This window comes from Paramormyrops kingsleyae, chromosome 18 (assembly GCF_048594095.1).
Source record: "Paramormyrops kingsleyae isolate MSU_618 chromosome 18, PKINGS_0.4, whole genome shotgun sequence".
Classification (NCBI taxonomy): Eukaryota; Metazoa; Chordata; class Actinopteri; order Osteoglossiformes; family Mormyridae; genus Paramormyrops; species Paramormyrops kingsleyae.
The window spans coordinates 5,726,638-5,749,682 of record NC_132814.1 but is presented as its reverse complement, the minus strand read 5'-3'; the positions used below and the strand labels follow the sequence as shown (position 1 = coordinate 5,749,682).

Genomic DNA, 23,045 nt, shown 5'->3' with positions numbered 1-23,045 from the left:
GAGTTCAGGATTTGATCTGCGCTTCTGGATGGGACTACAAATGATTTTAGGAATTCAACAAGGTGTGGTTTCCAGCAGAGATGTTAATATTCTGTTTGGGTTGGTCTGCGAACAGAAGGTAACGTCAGAACTATTGTAGATTATTTGGCCCTGTATTCACATCTGTTGCAATGCAATGGCTCCTGCTTACATTACCACTCCAGTGAAGAATACTACCGATAATATTGTGTGCTCTATGTGAAATTAAATAAAATGCACACAGATTTTGAAACGTAAATTAGCATTTCAAATATATCAAATTGTTGATATAAATTGAATAAATACCCGCCCCTAAGTGATGGTGCATTGATCGACCCCACGTCGCTGACACCTAATTTCAAGCAGTGGTACAACGATACTCTGAATAATGTAGTTAGTACGTTCGTGCCAAAGCGCCGCCTCCGGCCGCACGGCGGTCGCACTGGCGGCTCTTCGTCTAGCATTCCGGCTGCCTGTGGCATTTCTATGTGAAGGAACAACAGTCCCGACACCTACATATAAACGGACTTGTGTGGTCCGCCGCTGCGTCAGACTCCCCGGTCCCTGTCTAAACACCAGTTATACACGGTGATACCAATGTGGCGCAGCCCCAGATGTAAACCTGGAAAGGATACGACCTCTCTCCTTTCCATCAGCACGGCGTGAGGACACCGCGTGCACGTCTGTCCTTTTTGTAATGGGTGAAGTTGGCGCTGTCCTTGCGGCGCGGCTCCGCTGGGGGCGCCGTAGCCTTTCTTTTGTAATGAAGTCGGGTTTTCCAAACGTGATTCCGTCGTTCGTGATGTGTGTGTGTCTGTCAACCAGAGAGGAAGAACGGCGGTGGACTGAGTGCCGAAGTGCAGCGCCCGGCGTCCCGGGGGTCAAAGCTCACATCCAGAGGAGAAGGGGTGAAGGGAGGTTGGAGGGGCGAAACGGGGATAACAAGGAATTTAAACATACACGTGACACTGGTATTTAAAAGCACGCGGAGGGAAAGTGTTTCCGCCGAAGACAGGAGCCGGTTTCGGACCCCCCTCCCCTTGTAAAGGCTCTCTCTCACTCACACCTCTCACTCCCTCCTCCCAGCTCCTTTACGAATCTCCCTCCCCCTTTCCTCATTCAAGCCGCTGGACCGTCATGTACCCGGAGCGCTCCTCAAGTGCGGGGATCTGAAGGCGAAGACGCCGAGGGAGAGCGTGTGTTGGGGGGGCCGAAGATCACCCCATGAGCGCATCTTTTTAAAGCCCCGTTATGGGAAATTATTTTGCGATTACGGTATTTTGCTTTTTAAAAATAATGGTCTTTTAACTTGGCGGTGTTTTAACCCTGCTTTTCGCCGATGATCACTACATCTGTATTCAGATTTGTAAATATTTACGATCGCCCTTTCATAGGGGCGTAAAAAGTAAAACGATCGACTTTCCAGCAGAAGGGACCGGTCGGAAATTTGCGAAGAGGCGAAATGTAAAGACTAAACAAAAATAAGAGTTGGAAGTACCCAGAAAGGGTGTGAAAACAGCCCGCATCACAACCAGTGCTTTTTGTTTGCACACTTCGTGTATATCTGCACATCCATAAGAAAGACGAAATAGAGGAGCCGGGCTGAACCCGAGGAGGGACAAAGGTACAACACTTAAGAAGAGTGTTTTGTAAACGAGAAAGACCTGTTCGCCCCCATTTCCCCCACAAACGAGACTGAATTAAATCCCGAACTCACAAATGAGTTTGTGCACGGCGGCGCAGCAAAGAGCCCGTTTCGCGAAATCCAGGCGCTGAAGACACTGCGCGTTCATCCAGGATTCACGCTTCTCCTACCGCCAGGGAGGTCAAACTTAAAATCATGCCTTTTTCCAGGGTTTGGACAGCTCCATAAAATATTTTCTTTCGCAGTCGCCGCGTTTCCTTCATATCATTGCAAACTGCGGTCCGCTGGTGGGGCACTTTGTCTGAATCTGCCCCAGTCCGAACTGCCCCGATTAGGGGAGCCGCGATCCGGGGATGGCGACGCCGGCTCGACATGGTGCAAGTAACCTGAGTCTCCTAGCCGTGTTCCTTATGGATATACTGGGCATTTCGGCCACCAACATGGAGCCCATATACTGGAATTCACTGAACAAAAGGTGAGCGCTGCACTTGCACACACGGTACCCGTAAGGTACTTACGGAGGTGTTTCTCTTTACTGAACATGTACACCTTCAAAATCTCTTCCTACCCGTGTACAAACGTCGGACAAAGTGTTGATCCTGTTCAGGTTCCATAAAATGTTTCCGAAAAACAACCCATTAAATGTGTTTCTCATCTGTTCTGTCGTGTCCGAATTTGGACTCCGATGTGGGTACTTTGTCCGGTGATGTGCTGTTGGACGCATTATTCACAAAGTACAGCAGTTTAGTCCCGGAGGCGTGAATTTGACACCAAATATTTAAATAGTCGAAATGCATTGTCTGCTTGTAAATCTACTTTTGGGTGCGTTTGGTGAGCTGCCTTTAAGCCAGGTTTTACAAGGTCTTCTGGACAGATGCGCCCTGCTTGCCGAGAGAGGTTGTAGGTGAAGGACCAGGTTAAGGGACATTTGAGGGAATCTTAGTTCCCACAGGGACAGGAATAGCCTTTGATCTTATCTCTTCATAACATCTATCGTCTCTACTTTGAAAAAAGTGTGTGATGCACAATCACACTCCACATCGTCGCGCCTCTTCGGACTTGTTGGCATCGTGGGTATGCCTTTGATTTCTTCGGCCGCTGAACCATGCAGACGGCGCCCTCGGGAGTTGTCCACTGTAGCACCAGGCTGCCAGTAATGCAGTGTGTCTCGTGGTGAGCTGTAAGCGATTGGAAAAACCAGGGTGACTGTGCGTGGTTCTGTCACACAGGGACCCACTCACCACGAACCGTCCGATAGCAATGGCCATACTTCCAAACCCCAACAGCACCGAATGAATCCGCAGGAAGCGGGAAACGAGGATGCAAGGTTCTAGGTGAGGGATGTAGGTCAGCCCTAGAGAGTGGAGACCATTGCGTGGGTGTGCTTCATGTTCCTGAGGTCTGCGTGCGTTTCACGGCATCTCCATGGCTTTGGGCTCCTGACCCGGTCATGTCTGAGAGATTCCTGCCTCTCTTATGGCATGTTACTTGGCAAGATATCACTGCGACGTTCCCTTGAAGTCATGCGCCGCTTTGCACGTCGTCAACAACCCAACGCGCGTGACATGTTCTCCACATCCCTCTTAACGGGCAACGGGACGACCCGAGTTCCTCCACCCTGCACTTTGGGGCACATTGTAGTACAACCCCCCCCCAATATGCATTAAAAATTAATCCCCGGCATTTCAATAATTAATGTACCGGCAGCTAATTGGTTGCAGATAAAAGGCCGATTAAGTAGGGTAAGTGTTTCAAATTAAAACATTTTAGAAGTCAAAGGAAGAAAGAAAGAAAATCCCATAAGGGCTCAGGGACCGGGGCTGCGAGAGAGATGTGGACGCGGTGTAAAGACCTCACACTCCCATTTAGAGGCGCGTGTTGGGCACAGTGGGGGGTGGAATGCGGAGTAGGTCATTTGCACATGAGTTGGAAGCCTGTTTTGGGATTTAGGAGGGACATCTCAGGGGGTGCTAATCGAGCGTTCTCCAACACCTGACTTGTCATAAGTTTGCTTATTTGCTCAGCTGGGTTTGCTGCAGGGGGGCAGGCCTCCTCTTGTAGGTGAACCTCCACAGTTTCGGTTGGAGGTTCTGGGTCTACTGGTTTTTTTAGCCCCTAGCAGGTGGCCCTTTTGTTAGCAGGTGGTCGGTGGTTGTTCTGCAAGACATGCCCCCTTCTTATCCTGCCCCCCCCCCCCCTTTTTTTTTTTTTTTTTTACATCCCTCTTTGTCTTAGCATTCTCAGGCCTCTCCACCTCCTTTGTCTGGGGGAGGGGGGGTAAGAACCATTTTCCCACCACAGATGGAGTCACTTAGTCTGCACGCCGCGTCGTAAACCGGCCGGATCTCGCCCCGCTCGTTTTCGCCGACGGGTCTGTTTTCGCTTTGCGAGTTTCCACAATAAAGACGGAAACGCGTCGAGACGTCCAGCGCCGGGCTGGAACGCCGAGGCGCTTCTGACGGATGCCGACGGGAACGTGCAGCACCTGTGAGATATCATCAGGCTACGCGCCTTCAAGGTCGTATGTTCCTCTGTCTCGGCTGTTCTGACAGTTCCAGGTGTAGGAGGTCAGGAATCTAAATGTCGGCCTTTTTCTTCCTTAGCCCCCGTGTGGTAGAGCAGGCTTTCTCCGTGACACCAAATACCTCCCGCGCTCCATCTCTTAATGCCAAATGTCCGTTTGCATGCAACATAAACAACTTTGGCATGCTTTTCTTTTTCCTTGTTCTCCAAAATGATAGATTCTTTTTTTGTCATATTCCTTCACTTCTTTTGATTTTTAAATCAGATTGTTAATGACTAGCTCTGTCAGCTCTGCGTCTGTAATGCTTTTGATTATAGATTTCCTGCCTTTTTAAAACTTCTTGAGGAATTTGTAAGAAATAACTGGATTTTCTTTTAACAGTTAATCTGGTTTTTGTAGTTGGATTCTGGGAAATGCGTTCTGTTTTGTTTAGACCACACTGGGCATGCTATCTTGTTCTGAAACCTGCTCGTGTTGGATGTTCCCTCGCTAGTTCCTGAACTGGATGATCAGTTAGACCAGTGTTTCTCAACTCGGTCCTCAGGGACCCGCAGACTGTCCACATTTTTGCTCCCTGCCAGACTGTCCACATTTTTGCTCCCGGAGGACCAGATTGAGAAAGACTGGGTTAACCCCTTAATTGCTCTGAGGCAGCTTACTTGATTATGCCTGGTCTCCACAAGTGTTTGCAGAGGGTCACTGTTTTTTTGTGTAAGACCAGTGGTGTCTCCTGGTAAGTGGTTAAAGATATTTTACGCAAGTTTCTCTCTACCAAACTGTACCCACCACACACACACACACATATACAGACACATGGGCGTGCTGAGAAAATATGAGTTTTGATTTGCGGATGATGTGTCTTCTCAGTTCAGGGATCAGACTAATCATTCTCCTAAACCCTGTTAGATTTCTCCAACAAAGCCTGAATCCCCCATCCTCTCCTGAGAGACCGATCATGCCTGCCAGCCCCTCCCTGCATTTCTAGCTTATTGCAAGATGCGCTGAGCTCTTTGAGGAAGAGTGATGGATGAGGGGGAGAGAGGGATGACTGTGGAAATAGGAAGGATGGATTTAAGCCCTTTTCGCTGGTGAGGAAAGTTGCAAAAGTTTCTGTGACGGCGGGTGGTGTGTACATGCTGTGCCGTGCAGGACGGTATTATCCGTACTTGGCGATATCACACAAGTAACTCGGTTTTGGTATTTGACCGTAACCGACCGAGCGATGATTATCGCCTTTGTCGAGGAAGTAAGCTTAGGCTACACACAGAGCAAGATAAAGATTTATGGTTCAGCTTTCAGTTGAGTCTTCTAGCCCGTGTTTCCGACACAGTTTAATGCATGTAGCTCCATGTACGGTACGTGAAGGCATCAGTGTATGCAGCTTCAGGGGTACGATATGTTCCCTAAAATTGGAACATAATTAGGGTTGAGGGCCCAATGTCATTATGACATGTTGCCACGGGGCCAAAAATCTCTAGCAACATCTCTGTGTAGGATATGGATTCCCAAACTTTTCAACCACACAACCTGCAAAATAACAGTGCCTGACTCGTGGTGCCCTTTTCTCTGACCTGGGCGGTGAGGGGGGGGGGTCACTAGCCCTGCTTTGTCAGCCCCTGGCCTTAAACATCAGCCATTATGGTGGTACACGTCAATTCCTCTCTCCCGCATCTATAGGTCCTTCACTGGTATGCAGAGAGCGTAATATTTTCTAAGATGTTACACGGCGAAAAAAAAGTTTTTGAACCACGGTTTTAGACAACATGATTTTAAATCGTGATTAAATCCAGCTCGCTGAACGATCGACTTCCACGGAGACTAAAAATCGATGATCAGCCCCGCTGATCAGCGCCCCCTCCCCGAGTAGGCAAGGTTCAACGTGGGCTGTTTAGCAGATTACCCATTTATCGTGTTTTTTTTTTTCCCCTTGTTTTCACATTTTTCTTTTGACAAAAAAAATACGCTGTATGTGTAGGGGGGTGTTGGACGGCTCGATATTATCGATGATATTAAAACTGAAATATCACATAATGTTCTCGTAGACGTCGCCCAGCCGTAGTGCTGTGGTTTGCCTGAGCCCCGCTTTGCGGTGTTTCTGTTCGCCGCGACACAGCCGCCGCGTCCCGCTCCGCCGGCTGCCCTGTGCCGGGAAGCCGCACGTATGAGTCACATGTGTCCACGTCCATCCACTCGCTGGCGTGTGTCCCGGGGATCCACCAGGGTTCTGACCCGCTCTGTAGAGCACCCTGCCCGTCGTTCCCCTGGCTGACATCGGCGGCACAAGCTTTTTCTGTCTCCGCAGATTGTGTCTGCATTATCTCCTCTGTCTGCCGGGGGGGGGGGGGGGGGGGGGGGGGGGGGTGGCGGTGGCTTGGCCCAGACCAGCGGCCTCTGGACCACGCATGATCCTGTCAAGCATGGCGACGGGGGGACATTGTAGCTGTGTGGGCTTTCAGGGGCGCTGAGAGGTCTCCATGTGTCTGTCTCCGTTTGAGGGGGTCTGTTCCCATCTCTCTCTCACTGTCCCCCACATGATAGGTCCGTCCCGGCCTGCCCGTACTCAAGGTCTCCATCCCTAGACTGCCGCCATCCTCCCGGTATCATTTAGTCCTGAGACCATTTCATGTTTGATTCTAATCATCTCGCATTGTTGTAGCTGCCAGTCACTCTGAAAGAAAATCCATCAGCGGAGCCTCTGCTCATGAATATTCATAGGAGAGCATTTGCCCGTGAATATTCATGAGCCGGGCCGGCGACCGGAGCCGTTCTGGCACAGCGTTTCAGCGAAGGCAGCCGTACAGGCAGAGTCTGTGCTCCGTGCTCCGTGCCAACACTCTGTCGCCAGCAATACCCTAAATATCACTCTGTTTGCGTGCGAGCGCAGGGGTCAGCGCCGAGCAGGGAGTCTTCAGCGTCCTCCGCAGTCACATGGAGGCTGGAGAGCGCCAGGGCGTTTTCCCGAAAGGGCCGGTAGCGATTAGATTCAAATTCAAATCGACAGCGAGTAGCTTAGCAACGGCAGACAGGCCAGCGGCAGGGATGGAGCCCCCACACTGGACAGGAAGTCCTGGCACGAGGGCAAGTTAGGTGTGCAGCTGGGGTGGCACTCAGCCTGTTTAATTTTTCATTGGTTCCCCTATCTGTGTCTCGGAATCGGGCCCAACATGAGCGTGACGTGATTTTCACATCGTCGGCTCTCCGCTGTAAGGAGCGGTAGGAAGGTTAGCGTGACTGTACTGGGGTGAGCTAAAGGAGACGCTAATCGCTGGTCTGTTTAGGGAGGTGCAGAGTGATGCGTGACGGGTGCGTGTAGGCGCGCTCCGTGGTGAACGTGGCACTGCAGAAGAACACGAGTCTGCATTAGCGTGACTCAAAAGGTGTCCGCCCCGGCTGTACATGTCCATGTGTGCATGTTCTCCCCGTGTCCTTCTGGGGTTTCTTCCAGGTGCTTCAGTCCAAAAACACCCTAAGGTGAACTGGAGTTACCAAACTATCTGTAGGTAAGAATGACAAACCATCCTGGGTTTTCCCAGCCTTGATTCTAGCTTCTGTAATAAGCCACGGATCCCCCTCGACCCGGCATAGCGGGTATAGACAGTAGATGGATGGATGATGTAAAACTCATGAAAAGGGACTGAGGAGTTATTCAGTATCTGACAGCAGATTAATCTTTCCCTTCATTTCATTGCAGGTACTAATCTGACTATAATCTTGCATGTGACACAAAAATCTGTCTGGTTGTGCTGGGGTCTGTCCTGTAGGGGGCAGTAATTGGGAGCCGTTGCTCCTAGCACTCCTGTGTGTTGTTGCCATTACAAAGCCTACATTTGTACCTCTGTCTGCCACGTAAGGAGCAGAATGTGTGGGTGGGCCTGGAATCGGCGGGTGACGGGGAGCCCAGCCCCACCCTGGCGCTGACTCCGCCCAGCGCTCCGCAGCGTCCGCCTTGGCTGTGGAAGCCCGACGGCTGCTGGCACATGTGGTGTGGTGAAGAATACAAATGCATTCATTTTAGGGAGAGAGAGCAGTGGGGGAAACGGGAGCCGGGAATAGCGCTCTTCCGAAGTGCTGTTTCCACAAACAAAGGGGAAATTGTATTTTTAGACCTTTTTCATTTTTAATTACTGCGATGATGCCTGTTTGTCTGACTCCTCTGCTCCCCCACGGCTGTTTTCCTGGGGGCCCAGAAGTTTCATTCCTGCACTCGTTTTGCGGCACTTACGCGCAGTTCTGATCCCTCCTTTGTCTGGTGGCGGTTCCCCGTCTGTGTGCTGGTAGATGTGAAGGATCTGAAGAGTTGAAAGTCTGCGTCTCCGCCAGCCCGGACGGTGCCCGAGCCACGGCGGGCGTTTGCATGAGACGGGAACAGACACTGTGCCCTGACGAGCCGGGGTTGTGCGCCAGTTTCATCAGTCATGAGCTAATAAAAGAATCTTAGAAACCTTTGAAAAAAATTTATGGTGTGTGATTTAACAGAAAAGTGTCTGGGTGCTTGGGGGGGGGGTCGGGGGGGCTAATATTTATACTTCTCAAGGTTGATCGGGGACGGTCCATGGGCTCACAGGCGTGGTAAGAATGTGTCTACAAAAATTTATACGACCCCCCCGTGCAAAGGGCCGAGGCATTCAATGCCATACCACTGGGCTTGAGTAGAATATCCAGCTGTATGAAAGGGAGACCGAGGAGCTTCTGCTCTTCTGCTTGGTCCTCTGGTCTTCTCCTGCCACCCAAATAAAGCACTTGGGATGACTGGGTCTCTCAGTTGCCCATAACCAGTGTTTGTATGTGTCAATGGAACCACTAGCCTGCATATTGCATATACAGCGATCGACTGACCGACCCCCCCCTATATTTAATTTGGCTTCATTTACCCTCCCCAACAAATAGACCTTTGTATTTCAATTATTAACTTGTGTGCACTACAATATCAAACTTTTTCCTGTTGCTGATGGATGGATGGATGGATGGATGGAGTGGTGATAATAATATTCACAATGATGTGAGATGATCACCAAGACGTTGTGGAGCATGAATGACCAAACTCTCCTACACACTCTCCTTCCCGCTCACACAGATTAGCAGACGGGATTAGGCTGTGACAGGGGGGCGGCTGGACCCCCCATGCTGGCACACGCTGGGATACCGGGTGGCCCTGTTGGCATCGGCCCCGCTCCCCCCCGGCCATGAGCGTGCACACGTGAGCGATAGTGCCCATGAGGCTGTCTCTTGCCTGGGCTCACCGGGGTATTGGCTGCTGAATCAAACAGCCGTGTTTACATGCTAAATTTGCAGCGTTTGCTCAGTTCTTGGCGGGCAGGGCTTTTGGATTCACAGGGGAGATGCACCCCAAGTTGCTGGTTAAACAAAGCATGTGTGAGCTTTAGACTTGGGGGCAACATTTGCGATAAACACACGTGTACGCGCGTGTGCACATGTATGTGCGCACATTTGGGGAGTCTCTCCTGCAGTAGCTGACTGTCTCATGTCTTCTATTTATGTCCTGGCTCTCCCATTTCCTGCAGTAGGAGATCCCGCCCATTCATGCCCCCCCCCCCACCCCGGTTGATAGGAATGTTGGCAGTTTCTCTCAGTCACAGCAGAGTGCCAGTCAACAAAAGGCGCTATTTGATACTCCAGACTCCAGTGTGTGTGTATGTGTGTGTGTGTGTGTGTGTGTGACTGACACGCGCACGCAGATCCCACTGCCATCAGGTGGTTGATTGTTCCAGAAAGGTCCTCGCCGCGTGTTGAGTGCCCATAGTGAAAGCGTGAGGCGTGCATTGTTGGCGCCGTGCTCCCTTGAGAGCCTCGATGAGGTGACTGGGCACAGCCTCATCGGTCTGCGAGGCGTTTGTCTATCTGCAGCCCTCGGTATTGCCTTGCGGTAAATATCACACTCCCGGCTCCTATGAAATCAAGGTGAAGAGAACTCCTTCAAAATGTCAAGCTCTCAGTTTCACCCAGCGTGAGGAGAACAGAACTCTGGGTAAATATTAAGCGTCACGCATCTCTGAAGGTCAGGGGAACAGAATTCCTTATGCTGAAGTAGATTCCCAAGGTCCTGACCTCTCCGCCCTTTGCACAGTCATTGCCACTGTCACCAACACCCATCATTTATCTCTGGTATTCTTCATGTACATTTCTTTTACCTTTTTATTCATTTATCTGACGCTTGTACCCAAAGCGACTTACAGCAGAGGGAAGTGTTACAATGTATGAGTGCATTCTGGGATTTGAGTAGCACCAGCTACTCCTGCATCGCACTCATGTGTTCTGGCTGCTTCTATCACTGTTTGCTTTTGCGTTGTGTGTCAGTGTCGTTTTTTCTGCACTTGTCCTGCCTATCCGCGTATGTTACGTATGACCAGTATGTGGCACCGCGATCTGGGGAGTCGTATTTCACACCCAACTCACTTGGCATCATCTTCCCGCAGGTTTACAGACAGCCGGGGATACATTCTGTATCCGCAGATTGGCGACCGACTGGACCTCATATGCCCGGGCTCGGACCGTCCCGGACCGCTGGCGCCGGCAGAGTACGAGTACTATAAGCTGTACCTGCTGTCGTCGCGAGAGCAGGCAGAGCACTGCGAGGTGACGGGCACCCCCAACCTGCTGCTCACCTGCGACAAGCCCAGCAGTGATACGCGCTTCACCATCAAGTTCCAGGAGTTTTCGCCAAACCTGTGGGGGCATGAGTTCAAGACCATGCAGGATTACTACATCATAGGTGAGGGCTCAACCGGAATAAACCCAAAGCACGAGTCGGGTCCGATGGTGTCACTCTCAGAGCAAACAGTCTCCGTAAATTATTTCGATAGCTGAATGGCAGATGCCTAGTCTTGTGATCACAGGCGTGTGTGTGGGGGGGGTTGTATATATCACATTATTGGGACCAAATGTTCCTACAATGTGGTAAAGTCTGTTTTTACTTTTTAGCTTGCGGGAACATTTTTCTGGTCCCCACAATATAAATCTCAATTTTATAAAAGTCTGTGACTGCAATCAAAAACTAAAAATGCTAAAAGTCTTGTAGTTCAGTTTCCTCTGGTTACGGTTCAGGCTGGGTAGAGGTTAAGCTTATCATTGCTGGAATTAGGGTATTTTCCATAGAAATAAATGGACAGTCCCCACAAAGATGTGTGTACAGATCTGTGTGTGTGTGTGTGTCTGTGTGTGTGTGAGAGAGATATAGAGAGAGAGAGACAGAGAGAGACTAGACTCTCAGGAGCAGCATTGCTGTGAGAACATAAGAGATAATGCAAACCAGAAGCTCTTCAAGCCAAGTTTGGATTTTTGAATCTGGATGGTGTTCCAGTGTAAACTAACCCATCTGGTTGGTGCTCCTATGTGAACTAACCCATGTGGATGAGTGAACTGGGTGTTTTCCTTTGTGGTGCGTGTCAGTGGGTAGATGTTAAATATCAAAATGGCACCAGAGATTCCTTCTCGTTGAGGAGATTCAAAAATCAGTGTCGAAGGGAAATAGCATCATTTGTGTGTGTGTGCGTGTGTGTGCGCGCGTCTCACTGAGGGAGAAGCTTGTGTGTGTGTGCATGCGCACATGTACGTTAATGAAACTCCCCCTCTGGGAAATTACTGGTAATTAACCTAACTTGCCATTTGTTCATTTATTCTGTATAGCATTAATGAGCTGAAACACAAGCGGAGGAGAGGGAGTCTCCAGATTCCCTCATTTCGGCACAAAGCGATTCTAGCGTAGCGTAGAGCACCTTCACGTGCCGGGGGGTCAGAACAGGTGCGGGCGGCATCGGCGGAACCGGCTGCTCCTGTTTCCACAGGAGGGCTCAAGCGGAATTTACCCAAAACGCCAGTTGGGTCCGACGGCGTCATTATCAAAGCAAACAGGATCCGTGAATTATTTAGATAGCTGAATGGCGGATAGCATATCGTGTGATCACAGGACTGTGTGTGTGTTTCTATGTGTGTGTTATGTATACATTACACTGTGGGGACCAAATGTGATAAAATTTCCTCCCCACAATGTGATCAAATTGTTCAGTTTAATAAAAATCTGTGAATGCAATCAAAACCCAAGTGTGGAAAGTGTGTTTCGTTACTTGTGGTTAAGGTTAGGGTTGGGTAGGGGTGTTATGGGTGTTGTGATGGGAATTAGGGTTAGTGTGTGTGTGTGTGTGTGTGTGTGTGTGAGAGAGAGAGAGAGAGAGTCATGCTGCGTTTCATATTGGCTGTTTAGAGAAATCTGGAAGGTTTCAATAATTCAGTAGTGTCTGATATTTTATTTATCAAGGTTAAGTTGAAATGACAGTCGATAAGCAGCCTTTTCGGGTATGAACATTGTCTTTGTCTTTCCCATGTGACGAGTACGAGTGCGCACCGTCGCACGTCAGCATCCCATCACACGGTGACCTGCTGAATGAGAGCAGCCAGAAGCGTGTGTGTTTTAGGTGAACACGTACCTGTATTCACGATGGTGGTGTGAGTTCATGTGAACTGTGGTGCGCAGCCGTGAGCTAATGTGCGTTTGAATGCATCTGCTGTGCTTTGCAGTGAGTATAAAGCTCCAGGGGGCAGATGGCGGGGGTCCCTACATGCCGTGTTAAGGTCTCCACCGAGGGGGGGGGGGGGGGGGGTTATCGGTCAGTTTGTGGCCGGTGAGAGTGGGTTTGCGCGCCGCCATGGATGACTGAGTGTCTATGGGTCTGTTTTTGCATCTGTGTGTGTTTTGTAACGGCACGCCAGGTGAGGTGTGTATCAGGGAGGCCTGGCTTGTGTATTTAAATATCACCTGCCCGTGTCTGTGTCTTTAACTGCGTGTCGACAACACACGCGTGTGGAGAGGCACTGTTACGCTCTTGGTGACCGTCACACCGGCGGAAACAGGAAGGAAAAAATACTCATGGGGTGAGACTGATGTAGTGTGAGGGGGGAGGAGTGAGAGGAAGGAGTGAGTGTGGTTGTGCCGTGAGCAGTGCTATGGTTACAGTATCCACTGGGGGGGGGGGGGGTGAATGATGGCAAGGGAGAGACCCTTATGTAGCGTGGGGGCGTGTGTGTGTGTGGAGCGTGGGGGCGTGTGGAGCGTGGGGGCGTGTGTGTGGAGCGTGGGGGCGTGTGTGTGTGTGGAGCGTGGGGGCGTGTGGAGCGTGGGGGCGCGTGTGTGTGGAGCGTGGGGGCGTGTGTGTGTGTGTGGAGCGTGGGAGCGTGGGGGCGTGTGGAGCGTGGGGGCGTGTGTGTGGAGCGTGGGGGCGCGTGTGTGTGGAGCGTGGGGGCGTGTGTGTGTGTGTGGAGCGTGGGGGCTTGTGTGTGTGTGTGTGGAACGTTGGGGGCGTGTGTGTGTGGAGCGTGGGGCCGTGTGTGTGGAGCGTGTTCTTAATCTTCCCACTAAATGTCATGCGGCATGAGGCCCAGACTAATTGGGCAGAGGAGCATCTACCTGTGATGCCGGCGAAGTTCCATTTCACGTGGCTGGGGTTAAGTCCCCACAAAAAACCTGTTAATTTTACGTTGTGGGCACCATATTTTCGGTCCCCACAAGAGTAAGCTCAGTTTTATAAAAATCTGTTAATGCAATAAAAACACTAAAAATACCAAATGACTTGTATTTAGTTTGGTTACTTATGGTTAAGGTTAGGGCTGGGTGGGGGTTAAGGTTGTCATTGTTGGGATTAGGGTTTTGCCCATAGAAATGAATGGATGCTCCCTGCAAAGATATGAAAGCAAATGTCTGTGTGTGTGTGGTGGGGGGCATGGAAATGATTGTGTTCAGGATCATGGGGGGGGGGGGGGTTAGCAGCTGTTTTATTAATAGAGAGGAAGAGGGAGTGATTGGGAAAAGGAGAGAGAAGGAAAGAGGGATAGAAAAGGGGGGAGGAGTAATGTAAAAAGGAGGACAGAGAGAGATGGATGTAGAGATGGAGCAGGGAGGGGAGGAAGTGATGATGAATAAAAGGCACTGATGATAGCAGCCAGATGGTCATTTACTGAAATCATGTTTCACACTCCGCTGACGCTCTTGGCGTCATTAAATGAGGATAATTCCCGGTATCGATTCATGAGCGAACATCTCACGCATATAAAGGAACAACAGCACACTCCTGCACAGGCTGGCTCTCCCCAAACTCTCCTCAGACACTTCAGATTTTACTGCCCCCTGTCAGTTTCCTTCCCCAAATTTGGTGACTTTTATTGCCGACAGTATCGACGTCACTGGGAGTCACTAAGGCTGGCATCATCCAGCACTGTGATCATAAAAGACACATCTTTAGGTTTTTTTTTTTTTAAACACTTTTATTGTAGTAACTGACATCTTGTTGCACGTACATGTTTGGGCAATAGATGGCATAGTGTTTAAGAAAGGGGGGGGGGGGGGGTGATTGATCGTAAGCCACCCAGTAGTCGGAAACTGCAGGTGTTTTCATTAAAACGCTGCTGCATGATTATGTAAAACTGTAATCTGCTGACAGAAGACTTAAGGATGGCGTGATAATATCACATCAGTCAAAGACACAGAGTGGCATTTAGGAGGGAAACGAACCTTTAAAGGGCTGCACAGGTTTTGTCGCATCTGGCTCCCTGTCACGTTCTGTCCCCTCGTCCCGTTCTGTCCCCTCGTCCCATTCTGTCCCCTCTTCCCGTTCTGTCCCCTCGTCACGTTCTGTCCCCTCGTCACGTTCTGTCCCTGTCCTCCTCTAATCTGTCCTAGTTGTGGGTAGAGTATGGGTGGGGTTGGGCGGGATTGTGGGTTTTATATGGCTGTTGCATATCACGTGATTGAATGTATACTGCCCAGGCGGGAATGCCATCTTGATGTCCTGAGGTACCAGATAACATGGGGTTATGTGCATCCTGCTTCCTGCGTGTGTGTTTGAGTGTGAGAGAGAGAGAGAGAGAGATACCTGCAGTAACTCATTCTGCTGCACTTGTCCCGTCTCCATCTTCCCATTCGCCGGCTGGCAGGTCAGGACCCGGAGCCCCTTTCTGCTTACCGAGTGTGAGTTTGTTCTGCTCTCTGCTGAACACTCCACTTTTTTCCACACTGACGCCACGTACCGTACCTGCCCTTGTCCTGTCCTCCCTCTCAGCTCTCCATTTTTTTTTTAAGGCTGTGGTCTGGTGGACAGTGGTGACGATCCTTATGTAGGTCAATGGGACTCCTCTATCTCCACTCCAAGCTCAGAGCGGTGGCATCAGCCGGCGCCGTGATGGAGCGGCACCCCGTGGAATGGAACGGGACGCTTCATGCGAGAGGGGGCAGGGAGAGCTTTGGCAGCACACGGGAGGCCATAGATTCGGGACAACGCAGTCCCCTGTCCCCCCCCCCCCCCTTTCAACGGTGACTCACCCCCCCCCCCCCCCGACTTCTGGCTTTTGTTTGTCCTCCTGTGTCTCCTCTCTGAAAAGTTTGTGGTGTTCCAGCTTGTCTGTTTGTGATACTTAATGGCAAAACACCAAGTTTTGGCCACGGTGCTCAGAAAAGGGGCGGGGGGGGGGGCGCAGAGGGCTGGTTTCACATCCGCCAGAGAGGAAACAAGAGCTGATTGCAATGGGGGGGGGGCAGCCTTTTAACATAACATACAGCTTGGAGAGGTTGAGCTAGGGGGCTGCTTAGGTCTGTTTCGTGTTTCCCTTTTCTTTGCCTCGAGGAATGAGGAAGCTCACCAAGGGCCACCTGTGCAGGCAAACGCTGGCAGGAGAAGGACGCTGACCCTGATACCTCTATCTGTGACGAAAGTGTGGATACCTTCCAGCACCTAAACGACCGACCTACATGTTCTCCCCTGCCAACCTGTATTTTTCTTTAACAAATCTGTGTGGGTTAGACTCTGTAACAAGGCAAACAGGTCCCTCTTATGGTGGCTTGACCTTCAGTTGAATACCCAGCATGCTTTTCAGCGGTATGTAAATGCGCGGCTGTCACTCAGATGCCTGAGCGGTTGACCTTGGCTGGATGGAGTGGCGCCCCGGGAGCGTGGCGGATTGCAGGAGCAGAGAGCCAGCAACAGACTGGTTCCACTGGGGCCCAGGCAGTGACCACTCTTACTATGAGCCTAATTACTCTACATAGACCCTCTTACTTCCGGGCCTGTTCTTTGAGCAAGTTCAGGGCCCCAAATACACACCGATTGAGTGTTCAGAAGCCTGCACAAAAAGAGCAATGTCTGTGAATGCCCTATCGCCACTGCTGTATCTAGGGCATTGCGGGCAGGGAACAGAGGTACCACCAAGTCCCCTGTTGGGGCAGTGAGATGCTTCAGCAAATGCCGACTGTGTGAGTGGAGGTATATCTGCTTTACACAAAGTGTCTGTCAAGCGCGAATGCTGCACCTGCTGTATAAGCAGGTCTTCTGAATAACACAGGACTGTGTCAGAATTTCCCAGCATGCCGCTCTCCGACACTCCTTCGCTGGCCTCCTTGACGGTGCAGCACGCAAGCCACATCCGTAAGCAAAAACCGCGCTCTGTCGCTTCCACGGCGTTCCACATCTCACATTTGCTGACCCCCCTCCGCTCAGATCTGCTGCACCGCTAGTCTTTGCCACGTCCCTCTGTCCTTCTAGCATCTTCTCTGGTCTCCTGAATCCACAGAGTCCGCGTCAGGCTGCCTCGGCCATGTTGCCGGCATCAGCCTGCGCTTGTAAGCGGCCATTAATGTCTCGTGTGAAATGTCTTCTCTGCAAATTATCGTTTTCTGCTCTGTATGCAATTATCTTGACAAATAACAATTAATAAACAGCCTGGTTCTGTCTGAGTCAGTGTGGGGGTGGGGGGGGGGGCATCACACATAGGGGGGCCTGGAGCCGAGGGCCTATTCTGCACCACAGAGAGCTGGAGGTGCAAGAAAAGAGGGGGGGGGAGATGCTTTTACTTTACAGTGCAAAAGTAAATTCCCCGTATTTTTTTCTTGATATTTTTCTTAAGTTATTAAATTATCAAAATTTAAATTGCTCAATTTCCATCGCCTCGCCATAGCCCGAGGGATACAGGGTGACCAAAGAAAATTAATCTTGTTTGTTGTTTTGGTCTTATTTTCATTAATATTTCATTAATATTTGATCATGCGCTGGTTTTTTTTTAAATTTGTTGTATTATATTCCATATGCTATGTAAAATGGGGCTTATTTCATTTAAAAATACACGCGGGGCATTTTACATGGGCGGGGGGCAGCCGCAGTACTGAAGCTGTACTAGTTACCTGGTGTTAATGGGATGGATCTGCACTGGTTATCCAGCAGCGGTTCAGTGCTGCAGAGGAGAATGTCATTGGGTGGAGACTTCAGTGACTTTTTGCTGCAGTAATTAAGTGCACAGCTTGAATAGGGCTCCGACGTACCATCTGGAGCTGTGTTTTGATAAATTAAACCTGTGAGGGTAACTGTTTATGCACAGGAGGAAGTTATGTGATTGGCTGGCTAGTCCACCCCCCCACCCCCCCACTGCTGTCTTCTGTGCTGTGATGACGCTGTTGTATTTGTTCTGAAGCTGATGGCTGACTGGCTGTTTTCTCTCTGTCTTTCTCTCTTCTCCTCAGCCACTTCTGATGGAACGAGGCAGGGGCTGGACAGCATGAGGGGTGGAGTGTGTCTCACGCAAGGGATGAAGGTGGTGCTCAAAGTGGGACAGAGTAAGTATCTCCACCTTCCTGTCCTGTCACAGACGGGTCAAATGTCCTCAAATGTCGAAGCGTCTTCAGATGTATGATGCGTAGAGTCACACACTGAGCTGAAATCTCACTTACCTTGGTCATAGTGTAAAGGCGAAGTAATCGCCGGTTCGAACCCGGCCACGGCAGAGTAGTCACTTCCGTGGGCCTTTGAGCAAGGCCTTCGAACCCCAGAGGTGGTGCTATGGGTGTCTGCCCTTCGCTGCCAAGCTTGGCCTCACCTACATATGTGTCTGTGTGTCACGGAGAGCACAAAAACAGAGAGTTTCCCCACAGGGATCAGTAAAGTATCACTATTATTAACATTAGTAAATAAAATATAAAGACTGAGACATATAAACATGAAATTTTTAGGACACGGACATTAAGTCATAGACAAAAGAGTTAGTGGTGATTAGTGGTGAAACATTGTGGAGACTTCGCCTGGAAGTTTATCAGAATGTGTAATAGATAACTGGTCTGTCTAATAGATCACAGTTTGCTGAGCAGAACAAAATAATTAGTGAGTAAAATGAAAGCAACACACAGTCCTCCATCCACAGTGTCCTCATGAATGTCTGTCATTACTGTCGGTGTTTATCAGTCCAGCGTATAATCAGCATCTCAGCAGAAATGTCGAGATACAAAATGAGGAACGTATACCTTTGATCCGCTAAGTGTGTGTGGAGTGTGGCAGTGAGGTCGTGTTTTTTGCCTGTTGCATCTGTGACGTTACCTTCCTGATGTCACATGGCTTAGTAAGGATGCGTGTTTGTCGGTTATGTGTGTGATGGAACTTGATATGTCACATCGATGTAGAATGTCTGTGATGCCACATGTATAACACCGCATGGCTCATCAAGCATACACATGGTATATCCTTCTGTCTGATGTCACGTGTCTGTTACACCAGTGTTTGTTACACCTGTGATGTCACACGGTGCAACGGAGTTGTCTGTTTCTGTCTCGTTGCATCATAGCGGAACAGAGTCAGTAGGTGTTTCAGAAGCGGCTGGATGATGCGCGTCTGTTCTACGCCAGTGTTTTGAATTTCTCAGAAATGTCATTGCCTCTCATTTCCGCCTCTCATCTCATCTGACATCCTCGCACTCAGACTTCCAGGTGCACATAAGACAATGTACCCATGGCCTAGTTATTTAGTAATGCAGAGAATTAAGGTAACGCATTAATGCTAATGTTAGAGTTGTTAGCGCGAGGGGGTACAGGAGAGTGATATAAACACTGATTACTCCCAGGGAGCAGGTTCACGGTTGGGGCCTTCCGGAGTAATTTACTGTGTATGGGGTCACTTTTGATGCCCCTCCCCCCATTTTGTACCCCCATAGACCCATACGGACTGCCCCCCAAGCCTGCCAAACCAGACTCAGGTCAGCCTTACAGCAGGAAACCAGGTAGGACAGCCATCTTCCTGTGCCACCCCCCCTTTCTGTCCCGGATAGAGACAGGAATAGAAATGCTCTCACGAAGCAGCACTGCTCTCACGCTCAGGCTGGGTCTGAACCAGCTCTCCTGAGATTAGCGCAGGAGGGATGGAGAGAAGGAAAGAGAGAGGGGAAGATGGAGGTAGAACGGCAGCATCTCGAGTGATGTCGTGTACCCGGGCGCGTGTGGTGCCCTGCCAGCGTGTCACCCGAAGTACTCCTAGAGTCACCGTGTGCGTACGTGGCGGTGGCTTCTCCGAAGCGGGTCAGGTTACGCCCGCTGCTTAACAGGGAGAGGAGAGCGCTCCTTCTGGGCCGGCACTTGCTGAGGATTATGGGTAAAAGGAAATGGAGCAAGACGCAAGGGATGCAGGGAGGAGAAAGGGGAGGAAGCGACATGGAGGATGGAAAAACAGGGGCGGGGGAGGGCACAGGAGAGAGGAAGAGGAGGCTGCGAGAGAGGGAGAGGAAGAGAAGTGGAAACAGGTGGTGGACTCATCTCTGATATGGTCTGAGGAGTGCAGAGTGATGAAGAGGCTACAGGTTTAAGTCCCCAGACTGTGAATATGCCGAGTAGGCATGGATGTGATCCTTGTGTCCGGGGAAACCCTGTCTGAGTCGTGTTCAAATGCCTCCAGGTGCACCGGGGAACTCCAGCCTCGCGGAGGGAGCCGCCGAGGGCGAGAACGGCCCGCTGTCTCACTCCAACGTGGCTCTGATCGCGGGGGCGGCCGGCGGCTCTGCCTGCGTGCTCCTGGCCTCGGCGGTGCTCTGCGTAGTGTGCTACCGGAGGCGCCGCAGTAAGCCCTCGGAGTCGCGGCACCCCCCGCTCTCCCTGTCCTCTCTGGCCAGCCCCAAGCGCGGAGGCGGCGCCATCGCCGCCGGCAACAACAACGGCTCGGAGCCCAGCGACATCATCATCCCTCTGCGAGCCCCAGACTCTGCCTACTGCCCACACTATGAGAAAGTGAGCGGCGACTACGGCCACCCCGTCTACATCGTGCAGGAGATGCCGCCCCAGAACCCTGCTAACATCTACTACAAAGTATGAGGGCGGGGCCTCTTGTGGGTCGTGCGCCTCTTGCCCAGCCCACCGTACCCTAACCCCGCCCCATTGGTCGGCCATTCAGGGCCATTGGGTCAGGAAGGCGGGGCCTCTCGCTCCTGATGTTTCTTTTTGGGCCTCCAGACGAAGCTGGCGTTTACGATCTTACATCTGCACCAGATGTTGACCACTGGGTCCTAACCAGTAGCGGGACTTAGTAACAAGACCCGGCCAGCGCTGGGTTTTCAGTCCTCACCACTTCTGCAGCAGACTTTCGGGACAGGGATCTCCAGGGTCACGTTGGGTTGAAGCCGCATGAGGCGTGATCCGCCGGATCTGCCGTGCGTTTGTTCCCGTCTCCAGTAAAAGCCCCCGAACTGATCCCGTGCCATAGCACCAATGGCGCAAGGCGCATGCCTGCCGCAGAAGCGCAGGTTAGACTGTTCTGAATCAAGAAGAAGATCAATCATCGCAGAGGTCACACTTAAAATTACAGTTTAAGTAACTCCTTGTATTTTCTGTTGTTGTTTGAACTGTTTGAGTAAGTAGCTGTCATTTGCATCCATTTTTCTCAGCTGGTGAAAACTACTGGCTGGTTCTCCATTCAGTTTTGTTTAGTTGTTTTTATAATTTTTTTTGTTAATCGATGTTAATTGCCAGACTCGCCTCCTGTATGTTCTCTGGTCCTCCGTGCAGCGATACAGCTTTTGTAGTGTTCACAGCCAGGGAGGTTCACGACAGGGTCGTCCCACCATTAAACTGTGAAGGATGAGAGGCATTCGACCAGACCATGTTGGAGAAAAGAGTTGGGGAAAGAGGTCTATGGTGGACAGAAGGTGGGACTCGGCTCTGCAGATGCTTTGTGGGAGATTTGTGAGATGCTAGGATATGTTTGTAATAGATTCTCACCTGCACACTTCACGTTCATACCCGTCTGCACCCACGCAGGGCCAGACGAGCACAGACATGCCTGAACACTCCCTCTGATGCTGTCTTCACTGCCTTGGGGGCCCACAGATAAAACGACTAGCATGGGAGGGGCAAGGGCCAGCATTGTGGGAAAACATCTAGTTACCCAGAATCCTCCACTACAGATGGAAGTTTGAGGTTACAGATGTGATTGGGCAGGGGGGGGGCACACCAATGCCATTCAGGTGTGAATACACCTCTCCAGCCCCTACATGTCCCACATGTGGATCTCTGCATGTCCTCTCTTACCTGCTTAATTGGGTCAGCCAAACACTCTGCGCTGTCGTTCTCACACTTCGCGTCAGGGTGAGGAGCCTGACTGAAGTCGTTTGGATTATTGCACGTAACCTTTCGTGTCACCGCTAGTGCTGGAGTGTCAGAGTTACATTTCGAAGTGTTTAATTTCAGTCTGGCAGGGCTAGGAAAAAAGGCGGAAAGTGTAGCTTCTTCCCCGCCGCTGTGGTCTGTGTGATCGTGTCGCCGCGTAGCGCGTGAGGAATGTGACAGGAGACGCCAAGTACGTGTTGCTGTGCTCTTATACACTTTAAGATGGTTTCCATGTTTCATGTAACCCCGTTTTCTCTCTCAGCCTCACCAACCCTTTGGAAAAGAGATAAAAAAAAAAAAAAGTTAGTATATTCCTGGAAAATCACATAAACAGACTTGTTTAAAAACCTATTGGCCTGAAACTTGTGTGTGTGATTTCTGGATTTGCTATCCACTGATGTGTTTGTGGGTGATCTCCACCTGTGTCTGTGAGTGATTTGTAGCTGTGCTTGTGTGCGTGTGTGATTTTTGGCTGCATGTGTGCACATGTGTGTGCCTTCTGGCCCCGTGTGTGTGTGTGTGTGTGTGTGTGTGTGTGTGTGTGTGTGTGTGTGTGTAAGCTCAGACACCCATCTGAATCTTAATATCCCCCAGCTGCTGCTCCTGTTCCCACTGTCCTCCTTGTTCTTTTCCCCTCATTATTTCACCCACTAAAGGAAAGACACGCCTGTTTCGGCGTCCACTTTAATTTGTTTTATCAGATGACCATCTCTTCTGTGACTGTTTGCGGTTGCCAGGCAACAAGTGGAGGCAGCATCGCCAGAGTCTCGGCCGAATGACGTCTCTTTTCTACTACATCTCATCTCTCCATCTCTTGTTATTTATCCCTTTATCTTTGTGCTTCACTTTCTCTTGTATCTCCTCTCCATTCATGTCTCTCTCCAGTCTCTCTCAGTCTCCCTCTGCGCCGCCTTCTATAAGAGGACAGCACGCAATATGCCTTCTAATCACTCCCCACATTAATATTTACTTTTTCACTTGTCTGGTGCTTAATCTGCACATGCAGGATAAGTGTACCGGCACCGTCGATGTCTGTACGGCACGTTTGCCGCACACTGGAACGGGAAGTTTCTCGTGTGGAGGCTGGCTGTCTGCTGAATGGGGAACAGCGATTTTCACTTCAGCTCTCGTGCAGCTTCTGTAGCTAACAATGCAAAGGTTGTGGGTTCGATCCCCACAGAGCGCACATAAATTTTTAACCCTTCCCTCTACTATAAGTCGCTTTGGATAAAAGCGTCAGATGAATGCATGTGAAAACTTCTGGGGTTGGCCAGTTCAAGTGCTCAGCTGCTGATTCGTGCTGAAAATTTCCATGTAGTCACCGTCGTTTCAAAAGGTGCAGCACTTAACACTGGGAGCATGTGTGACTGTGTGTGGGCGAATGAGCGACTGAGCATTGCTGGCAATGGGGCTGAAGGAGGGGCTACCTAAGAGGGGCGTGTTCCAACCAC

General features: G+C 50.5%; 1 protein-coding gene across 3 annotated transcripts; it reads left to right on the top strand.

Moving 5' to 3' along the window:
* Positions 1 to 554: 554 nt before the first annotated feature.
* LOC111852895 (ephrin-B3-like) lies at positions 555 to 21,943 on the top strand. Of its 3 annotated transcripts, none has more exons than XM_023829258.2 (5): positions 560 to 2,138; positions 10,622 to 10,917; positions 17,701 to 17,793; positions 19,158 to 19,223; positions 19,892 to 21,943. In XM_023829258.2, exons 1-5 carry the CDS (start codon positions 2,017 to 2,019, stop codon positions 20,302 to 20,304), a joined length of 990 nt encoding a protein of 329 aa, XP_023685026.1. In that variant the 5' UTR covers positions 560 to 2,016; the 3' UTR covers positions 20,305 to 21,943. The 3 variants fall into 3 exon arrangements, with proteins under 3 accessions (XP_023685027.1, XP_023685026.1, XP_072558363.1); XM_072702262.1 differs by lacking the exon at positions 560 to 2,138 and adding an exon at positions 7,323 to 7,687; XM_023829259.2 differs by lacking the exon at positions 19,158 to 19,223 and having other exon boundaries at positions 555 to 2,138.
* Positions 21,944 to 23,045: the final 1,102 nt, after the last annotated feature.

What these genes read in the sequence shown, in the direction of transcription:
- LOC111852895 (XM_023829258.2), top strand. Translation starts at nt 2,017, where the DNA reads ATGGCGACGCCGGCTCGACATGGTGCAAGTAACCTGAGTCTCCTAGCC. An exon ending in TGGAATTCACTGAACAAAAG is followed by an intron (nt 2,139 to 10,621) that starts GTGAGCGCTGCA and finishes ATCTTCCCGCAG; the next exon opens with GTTTACAGACAGCCGGGGAT. An exon ending in GCAGGATTACTACATCATAG is followed by an intron (nt 10,918 to 17,700) that starts GTGAGGGCTCAA and finishes TCTTCTCCTCAG; the next exon opens with CCACTTCTGATGGAACGAGG.